General features: G+C 52.6%; 1 protein-coding gene across 5 annotated transcripts in view; it reads left to right on the forward strand.

Moving 5' to 3' along the window:
• The window catches only part of KREMEN1 (kringle containing transmembrane protein 1), a 73,766-nt gene extending 64,778 nt beyond the window's left edge, over window positions 1–8,988 (forward strand). For 2 of the 5 annotated variants that reach the window (XM_077874196.1, XM_077874199.1), the window contains 2 exons: window positions 1,025–1,181; window positions 6,850–8,979. In XM_077874196.1, coding sequence (XP_077730322.1) covers window positions 1,025–1,181; window positions 6,850–6,885 — 193 coding nt within the window. In that variant the 3' untranslated portion in view covers window positions 6,886–8,979. Of the gene's footprint in view, window positions 1–1,024; window positions 5,190–6,849 lie in introns of those variants that run through there. The other 3 variants (XM_077874198.1, XM_077874195.1, XM_077874197.1) reach the window with 3 other exon arrangements.
• The last annotated feature ends 1,242 nt before the right edge of the window (window positions 8,989–10,230 follow it).

A 10,230-nucleotide genomic window follows, 5' to 3' on the forward strand; every position in this document is an offset into this window, starting at 1 on the left:
TTATTTATGCTACTGATGTTTGTGTGCTTCCAGAGAAGAGCTCTGATTTTTTTTTTTTTTTAGACCCTACTCTGTCTTTCCTGTGGCTCCCAGTCCACATTCTCTCTGTCCTCCCTCCCCAGTTTTATTGAGCTATAATTGATATGCAGGCTATCCATATTTCAAGGCCTTTCCTGAACATTGTTGTCTTATATGGCCCACCTTTTTCCTGACCTGTGGCCCTCTGCCACAGCATTTTTAATACATTTAATACATTAAATGTCTGCTCCTCCATTGCTTTGTGAAGGCTCTCCTTGTAGGCCTCTCCACTTTACATTTTTCAGTGGAAACAGTGTTGTTTTTAGTGTTTACTGAGCTCACTCTCATGCCGTGTGTGTGTGTGTGTGTGTTTGTGTGTGTGTATGACAATTCACACAGTCTGGGAAAGCCTTTCAAGTGCAGCAAGAGAACAGGAGGCTTTCTGTAGGGCCCAGCACCTCACCATACACCAAGGCCCCAAAGTGCATGTCTGACTCCCATGTGACATTGGAGTCCCTCAGCAGCTTCCCTGCCAAGCAGCCCAGGGTGGTGACATGTGGGAGAGGGGCACATATTGGCAGTAAAACAGGACCTGCTTCAAGCAGAGAGATTTTGGCTTTATCTTATGTTAATCGAGTGGGCCTCCAGGTAAATATAATTTGAAGATAGAGTTCTATTTAAAAAAAAAAAACCAAACCCAAAAAACAAGAATTTGAAAACTCATCATCTCTCAGGCCATCTCCTTCCAGATTTGAATAACTTTTCCAGTTAGAAAGTTCTTTGTTATACTGAGCTCAAAGCTGTGCTGCTGCATTTCCATTCCACTGGACACATTTCATTCCCATAGTTGTCCTTCAGACTTCCAGAGGCATCTGTTGGGTCTTTCCTGAGGCCTTGCCTCACTGAATGCCCCATTTCCTAGGTACAGGTATCTCAGGAGATGGAAGGTTGTTTTGGAATATTTGTTGCGCTCCACTTGAAACATGAAGTTGTTTTTGCTTGACAGATCCCATCGCGTTCCTGCTTCAGGGGACCTTAGGGATTGTCATCAACCAGGGACATCAGGGGAAATCTGGAGCATTTTTTATAAGCCTTCTACTTCAATTTCCATCTTTAAGAAGAAGCTCAAGGGTCAGAGTCAACAAGATGACCGTAATCCTCTTGTGAGTGACTAAAGGCTGCCCCATCTGTGCCCAGGACAAGAGTCCCTCCAAGCTCAAGGCTGCTGGAGCCCCGTGGTTTCCTGATTGCCTCTCCCTGCCTCTCCCTGGCTGCCTCTGCAGAAGTGCCGTCCTATGGGTTGGGAAGGGACGTCCTGCTGGGGGGCCAGCCTAGCCTGGACTCGCCCTACTTCGTCTCTGCACTTAGGAGAGAGACCCAAAGTCCCAGGGTCTGGGCCCTCCCTGTGCTTCTCTCTCTCTCTCTCTCATCTAGAATGAGGGCATCAGGACAGAGGGGCTGAGATGGCAGAGATGGTTGTGTTTGGCACTGGGCTCAGGTACCTTCTAGACGACTGTAGGGTGGTGAGTAGGTATAGTATATGCTGAGTCTTGCTTGCTTATTTTCTGTTTTGTCCACACAGTTAGCTTTCTCTTGGTCTTTATGGTTTAAAACAGGGAGGATTCTGAGGTTCTCTTGGGGCTTGGCCTGGTCCTGTACTCCCTAGGCATTAGCACCCCAAAGCATAAAGAGGGCCCATACTCTATGCTGACTCTGGGTGTTTGGTCTCTGGGTGCTGCATGAGGATGGGCCTCTTCCAACCTGAGAGAGCCTGGGAATTGACCCCAGATCACATCAAGCCTGTTATCTGCCACACATGGGCTTCTCTCTATAGCTTCTTTCCATAGCTCAGTGATTACAGAGCAAGCCTGCAGAGTGGTCATATAAAACATCCATTCATTTTTCACTCAACAGACTTTCCCAAAAGCTTTTATAGGTGCTCAGTGACCCCTTGTTGTACCAGATCGCCTGGCCTTGCCGCTGTGCGGCTCATGGTCCTGTGGAACCTGAGGTGGGCTATGTCTTTCTGTGATTCTCTGACTCTCAGTTTAGAACAGGGAGTATAAATATTGTGGCTTAGCCATTAGGTGGCATTAGGTGAGACACAGGTGCCAGCAGTCCCTCCTTTTGATGTCACTCATTTTAAAAGAAGATGAAAAACCACCCCACAGCCTGTGCTGTCTGTGGCCCTCTCTGCTCCTTTTGTATGGGGACAGAGTGCGGTCTGGAATAACTCCGTGGGGAGGGCGAGGGCCCTTGTCCCTAGCCAAACACTGCCCTGCTCTTCAGACAGGGAAGAGAGTTGCAGAGAGTGACATGAGGACTGAGAAGGAGGCTTTGGGAACTGGAGACCATCGAGGATAGGCCTCCTAAGTTGGAGAGGTACAGCTGCGGTAGCTGCCGGTTGGGAGGAAGAGCCATCTCCAGTTTAGAAGTACCCCCATCCGGAAGTAGGCTTTGTCAACAACAGCTGAGAAGAGCAGCCTGTGCCTCTGAAGGCCGGAATTGAGCCTTTCTCAGACCAGGACTCTCCCAGAGGCACCCGGGCCTTAGGCCTTGGGCCTCTGGCCTCAGAGGTTCCCTCTTTGGAGCACGTTGCCCACCTCCCCCAAACCCCTAAGCTACTGCCTGCTGTGGCCTTTCCTGGGGTTCCGGCACACTGGCGACCCATGGGCACCTGTGCTCCTAGAAATGCGGAGGGCCATGCAGGGCCGGCTGGGGGGTGTCTGCAGGGAGAGGTGACTCCTTGGCAAGCAGGGTGTTGGGAGCTGGCAGGCAGAGGGGCACAAGAGGGTGGGGAATGGGGCAGGGGCGCTGCCCCAGGTACCAGGTGAGTCTGCTCTGGGCACAGAGCTACTCAGCACTGTCTTCACACTTTGATCTGGAAAGGGGATTACCCTGGAGCAGCTGTCCACAGGCCTCTGGGTTTGGAGACAGAGGCCTGTCCCACATGACTGGAAATACACTGACATGTGCAGTCTCCCCACTAAGCTATTCCTGGCTGTTGTGGAATCTCCTCTGAACCAAGTGTCAGGTGTGTGCAGTCACAAAGGGCCCTGTGCCCTGAATAGATCCATTCACAGCACAAAGGGAATGTGGAATTTAGCCCTGGGAGGGGGTCGCCTGGCCGAGGGACAGTTGTTCAGCTGCCTAGGGCTTCCTGTGGCCATTGACCTTTAGGGCATCCCGTGAGCCTGCCCACCTCACACAGCCACTGTGTTGTCTGAGTGTGCAGCTGGAGTAGCCCATTCTAAGCCCCAGGAAGTGCTGGTGATGCCCCAGTGCCCTCCTTCCTGCTGGCCCTGGCACAGCCCACGGCCACCAGGATCCACTTACTGTCCAGGGAGCAGCCTCAGGACACCCAAACTGGCCTTGGGACAGCGCTGGGGGAGAGGCCATAAATCGTCCCAGGCCCAGCCTCCATAGACACCTTAGCCTTGGTCAGGCCCTGGCCCTGGTCAGAACCTGTCAGCATCACCTGCAGAAGGTCCCCTGTGACTAAGTAAACACCTGAGGAATAGACTGTCCCAGAGGAGGTGAGGTGTGCTCCCAGGAGCACCATAGGGGGCCCACATTTGGTCTTTTAAGAAACTAGTTTAGAGAGAAGTGGGGAATGGAGGGGCTGGAAAGCATGCCCCTGAGGAAGGACATCACAGATCACAAAGCAGATTAGTAAAGATGCAGGGGAGGGATTTTGGGGACCACTATGGCCTGCCACTTTGAAAGCATCCTGCCCAAAGCCTCTGCCCTGAGGTGACAGTGAGTGGTGTCTCTGGGCCTATGTGCCCTCAGCCCTTCACTGCAGGATCCAGGCCCTGCCTTCTCAGCGTGTGTCGCCGGCAAGGGAGGGATGTGGGCAGCCAATCTTGCTGCCTTCACGGTAAATGCCTGCAGCCAGCTGTGAATGTGCTCTCTTAGCTGCTTTTCACGGTGTCCTTGGCCCCTCAGGAAGGCACATGGCACCCCATGTTCTTCCCCAAGTGCCCAATCACTTGCAGAACAGAGAAGGTGTAGGCATGAACCTCAGGTGTCCTCCACATCCCCCTTCCTTGTCAGAACAGGGTTGAGGCCTCTTCCTGGGTGTAAGCGAGGTAACGGGGCTGCTCTAACTTCTGAAGTTAGAGACTCCAATCAACCAGAAACCCACAAAGATCAAAGCACCAGCAAGTACAGCTGTTCTGGCCTGCAGGCCCAACCCATCCAGCCCCCCTACTCGCCCCATTGTCAGCCCAAGGCGGGAGCTGTCCTGAGCCAGCCACTTGCCAGGCTGTCTTGACACATCAGCGGGGCACATAGGCCATCACAAAGCCCTGTACGTCCTGGGCACTTAATCTTCATGAGCACTTAGAAGTGGACAGCCTCTGAGATCCTGTCTCCCATGCCTGATGAGGCCATCCCAGGTCCCCAGAGAGCCTGGCCAGCTCCCCACCCCATAGCCAACTGCCACCCTCTAGGGATTTGGATCTTCTGTTTGGTGTTCGATGTCTGCCTTTGTTACTACCTTGGGAACTTTTAACTTTTTGATTGTTTCCTCTGGTGTCTTTGTTTACCTTCCCCACTGTTCTACCTCCTGGCCAGGTCTCTCAGCCTAGCTGCCCTGGCGTGGGGTATTTCTCAAACCTTCCAGCTGCAGCTGCCTCCCCCTCAAGCTGGACAGCTCAGGGGTGATGATGGGCCTCACCCGCTGCCTGCAGACCCCAGGAGAGCCCATCTCACAGGCTTCTGTGTTGCCAAGTTGAACATACTCAACAAGGCAGAAGTGGGGTGTGGAGGAGAGTCTGAGGTAAATCTGCTTCCGAAAGGATGTGTCTTCAGGAGCACGTAGTGGGACACCCTTTCCCTTCCTGCACAGGGAGCTGCCGTCTTGGGGTTCACGCAGCATCAAGACCTGCCCATATCCAGACTCACCTTCCCGCAGGGATCTTGACTTTGGATGACAAGGCTTTATTTGTAAATATGCTCTTAATATGCAACTTTGAGAATAAAATAGAAACATCATGTATTTTAAAATATAAGATGAAGTGTGACGCACTGTATACAATTTAATATATATTTTTAGGATTTTGTTATTTAAGAAAATGGAATGTAATGGTACTTAACTTTTACAAAAGAGAGAAAAATGTTATTTTTACTGTCTGGAGAAAATAAATATTCTCACTGTTGTAGAAACAGCGATGAGCCCTAGCATGTCGTTTTTTATAGGGGCGCTTCCAGAGCCCCAGAATGAGGGGGGTGTCGTGTGCTGGCAGACCGTGTGCTCCTCTGACGTCTGTGCAAATGCCAGGCCTCACAGTTTGCTCCGTTAGTGCCCCCAGATCTCCTCAGGTCTCATCAGAGCTGTGACCCGCAGTGGATCTTCAGCCGGGCGGTTCTGAGGAGTTGGAATTACAAGTGAACACACTTCGGGTGTGGTCATGGGAGGAGGAGGGGGCGTTGTGCTCAGATAGACCTAGGTCTGAACTGACCTTGATCGGGTCTGTCCGCTTCTCGGTCTCGGCTTCCCCTCCTGTAAGATGGCACTGTATCTGTGCCTCAAAAGGTTATGAGGATTAGGTAAGAAATGTATCTAAAGTGCTTATGTGATTATCATGTGACATGGATTTCATCTTGCCTTTCGGTACCACCAGTTGGTCCTCACCCACTCCTCGTTGACAGCACTAGTAGACGCTCTACCTGTGAGCTACATGCTCCTGCCAGGCGCCGCACACACAACCGAGCAACCATTTAGTGGCTCCAGTCACCCCTGTTTCGCCCATGAGGATACAGGCTCAGAGGGGAGCCAGGGGTAGTGGTTAGGAGCACAGAACTGGAGCCGGCCTGCCGGGTCCCAGCTCCCACCATTCATTCGCCGAGGCCAGGGAGTGTAAAACAGGCAGCCTTTGAAGGGTTTTGGCAGAGGAGTGACATCAGATTCCCAGTTTAGAACGATTTCCTACTTGATTTAGGAAAAACAGTTGGAATGGAGTAAGGCAGAGGGCGAGGAGCCAGTTAGGAGGCTGGGAGAGATGCAGAGGGCCTGGCTGTGGAGAGAGAAGAGGCCTCCGGTGAGAGACAGCACGCCACACGCATGGGCCAGGGCCTTGGGCTCACACCGCAGCTCCACTACTTACCACGTGAGCTGGGGCGAGGGACCCAGCCCTGTGTACCTACTTTCTCACCTGTCGGCCAGGGATATAGTATGTACCTCATAGAGTTGGGATGACTTACTATAGTATATTTACAGAAAATAGTAGCTGTTCCCTGTCATTCTAGAATGGAGGGTGGGGGCGGTTAAGAACAAGGATGATGCTCAAGGATTCTGACTGGGGACTGAGGGGAGGAGAGAGGGTTCAGTTTTTGAGGTAAAGATTATATGTGACACCAGATGTGAGAGAAAGCATGCTGGGTTTTGTCCAGACTAAGCAGTGAGTGCCCTGTAGGACACCGAGGCAGCCTGAGACCCACGGAGGATCAGGCCCAGAGAGCACAGTCCATGGAAACGTGGGCACAGACAACATCCCGGAGTCTGTCTGAGGCCATTCCAGAAGGCTGCTGAGGACAGTGTCTCAGGACACCCTCTGACAGGTGAGGAGGAGCTTGGGCAGGACCAGGGGTGAGGAGGCAAGAGAGGGGACAGCCCCAGACACCCAGCTTTTAACCCAGCTGGTTCAGGCACACACACACTGCTGGTTCTACAAGCCCCAATTCCAAATTCTCCGGAGGGGGTCTGCCAGGTGAGGCAGAAAAAGAGGCATGGGCCAGTGCGACCAGGGAGCATCGTGCAGACACGTCTCTCAAAACATGCCAGGATCACTTGCCTCGGAATCCCTGATGTGCTTGTTCCAAATGCAGGTTCCTGGGCCCCAGAATCCCTGGGAAGCTTCCTGAACGATGCCAGCGCTCACTGAAGTTGGACAGCCGTTTTAATCTGTTTGAGACGTTGGGTCAGCCGTCCCCTTCTCTTTGGGAAGCAACTGCTCACACGCGGACGGCTGCCCCCTCAGCCGCAGGCAGCATATTTGTTACTCAAGTGCAGAGTGGATCACTCAGGGCAGAGAGGGGTAGGGGAGAAGAGGCACAGCACAGCGGGTATTCCAGATACTTCTCCAGAAGGCACATCACCCTGACATGGAGCCGGAGCCCTCCCGTCCCGCCATCCTCCCCCTCGCTGGCATGGGCCCATGCCACCAGCTGCCAGCCCTGACAGCTGCTGCGGCTGTCACGACACGAGCACTCCATAGGGCCAGCTTCACTTGAGTGTTTATCTTCCCCCCGTTCCTGGAAGCTCTTTCCTGAAGGAGATACTGTGGATGGCGGGTGAAAAACAAATGCGGTGACTTTCTTAGAGGCAGGCCGGCCTGCACACCGAAATGGATGCAGCCAGAGCAGGCAACTGTCCTGCCTAAGGCAGGCTTGGGGGACAGCCGGCCTGGACTCATCCCGTTGTTCTTCCAAACCTGAGAGATACAGACATTGTCCGACCCGCCAACCCGCCCACCAGGAGCCAGCACCAGGGCAGCATCAGCTCCTCCTCTGTCAGATAATCAAAGGCTCCCCTTCCTGTGGAGACGAAAAGGGCTGGACAAGAGCGACCTTGTCTTCAAGTGTGGAAGTCACATGATCGTCTCCTCTCCCCACTGGGCTGTGTGTGCCTGAAACTACAGTCTCTGGGACCCAGAACTGGGAGGCTTTTGTTCCTCTGTGGCGGGGTCGGGTCCCCATAGGGGATTGTTTTTGCTTGGTTGAAAGGGACACTTTGGGGATAGAATATTTCGACCTCAAGAAGCAGCAACATTTGCTTGTAGCTGGAAGTCTGCATTTCTGGTCTCCAGCTGTTGTCTGGAGCCACTAGGCCCCAGCAGAATGGAACTGTGCCTGGCAACCGGGGGCAGGCGGCACCAGGCTGGGCTGGCCAGGCACCAGCCCGTGTCCAGGAGGCCCGTGTCCAGGACAGCCCGCAGCAAGGACGCTGGTGGCCCCCCTCCCGGGGGTGGTCACTGGGCTCCAGAATCAACCTGCTAGCAGCCTGATGACTGGGCTGGAGGATGGCTCCACAGAGAAGCACTTAGGGGGAAAGGAGATCCAAGCTTACTGTCCAGAGTTAACTCCTCAGGGGAAAATCAGAAAGGGCTGTGAGAGCCAAGGCTTTTGCAACTGAGGAGCTTCAGATTTCACGAATTTCACTCTCAGGGATGTTTGCCATGGTCCCCGTTCAAACGAGGCCACTGAACGTTGGAAAACTTACTAGGGGCCTGCTACTTTGCACGCTGGTGGTGTGAATATGTTTAATGAACACGCGTTAGCTGCTAGCACCAAAGATAAAGTCGGATCAAGGGCACTCAAACCTCAGATTTGGCCCAGTACGGGGCAGCTTTTTGATGGGCCTGGAGTGAGCTGAGGAAAGTGCTTTCCAATGTGTAAGGATAATAATAATGATGGTGGTGATGATCATAAAAATGATAGCCAGAGGGGATCCCTGGGTGGCTCAGCAGTTTGGCGCCTGCCTTCGGCCCAGGGCGTGATCCTGGAGACCCGGGATGGAGTCCCCGCATCAGGCTTCCTGCATGGGGCCTGCTTCTCTTCTGCCTGTGTCTCTGCCTCTCTCTCTATCTGTCTCTCATGAATAAATAAATAAAATCTTTAAAAAAAAAAGAAAAAGAAAAGAAAAAAAGATAGCCAGACACTGTGCCTAGCACTTGACAGACAAAATAGAATTAACTCATCTTTGGGACAAGCCAACCTGTGAACCAGAAGGTGCTCGGCCCAGTGGAGGCCAGAGCCCACATCTGCTGGCTCCGAAACCAGGGCCCCTTACTCCAGTCGCACTGCAGGCTTCTTGTACCCAGACAGGGGCCTGGGCTCTGAGGGACCCCCTGTGGCCTCCAAGTATCTCCCCATCGTGAGTGTCACCTCCAGAGAGCCCAGGGATAGTACAGATCAATTTGCCCAGAGCGAGGAAGGCATCAGACCTACACTTTTTTACCTATCTGACGTCACAGACCCCTTTGACAATCTGATGAGTGTTATCAAGCCCCACCTCCCCCCCCCCCCCCCCCCCGTCCTCCCACCCAGCTACAAAAATCTGCATAGAAAATCTGGAGATTCCAGGAATACACCCCTCCTGCAAAACCCTTCCATGGGCTTCAGGTTTAGAATTACTCCATCAAACCATAGGCAAGTTTACCTAAAAGTTAAAATTAGACTGAAAGAGGACAGACAACAAGAGTAATAATAACAATGGACATACTTTCCTGATCACTTATTAGTGTCCAGCAACCTTTTCTGCCAAATAATAACTATTTTAGGCTTTGGAGGCCATGGGGTCTCTGGCCTCTGACACAACTACTCAACTCCACCTGCGCTGGTGGGGAGGCCTCTGCTTGCCAGAACCACAGCCGCTCTGCTGGGATCCTCAAGGATCCCATCCTGCCCATCCGGGAACTGTCTGCACAGTTCCATGAGTGGCGGGGACTGGTCACAAGCCCACGAGGAAGCAGCCACAGACAGATGTCATATAAATAAATGGCGGCTTATGTTCTTTTTAAAAGACTTCTTAAAAATTTATTTATTTATTCATGAGAAACACAGAGAGGCAGAGACACAGGCAGAGGGAGAAGTAGGCCCCCTGCGGGGAGCCCGATGTGGGACTCAATCCCAGGACCCCGAGATCACGCCCTAAGCCAAAGGCAGATGCTCAACCGCTGAGCCACCCAGGTGCCCAGCACCTTGTGTTCTGACAAAACCTAATTTATGGACCTGAAACTTGAATTGTATATAACTTCCATGTCACCAAATATTCTTTAAATTCCCCCTCCCCCAAATTAAAAACTGTAAAAGCCAGTCTTAGCCCATGGGCCCTACAAAGCAGGTGGGAAGCCTACAGGCCGTAGTTTGCTGCCGCCTGCACGATGCTGGGCACTTTCCATATGTCTGATTTCGCGCTGATGACAACGGTGTGGATTAGGCCTTGTTTTTACCCACCTTTGTCACATGAGACCACTGAGGCTCGGAGAGGTTAAAGAACTCCTTGAAGAAGCACAGGAGCGGCGCCTGGGTGGCTCAGCGGTTGAGCATCTGCCTTCGGCTCAGGGCGATTCCGGAGTCCTGGGATCCTGCACGGAGCCTGCTTCTCCCTCTGCCCATGTCTCTGCCTCTCTGTGTGTCTCATGAATAAACAAAATCTTTAAAAAAAAAAAAAAAAAAGAAGCACGGGAGTTGGGACTTGAATCCACC

This window comes from Canis aureus, chromosome 27, assembly GCF_053574225.1.
Source record: "Canis aureus isolate CA01 chromosome 27, VMU_Caureus_v.1.0, whole genome shotgun sequence".
Lineage (NCBI taxonomy): Eukaryota > Metazoa > Chordata > Mammalia > Carnivora > Canidae > Canis > Canis aureus.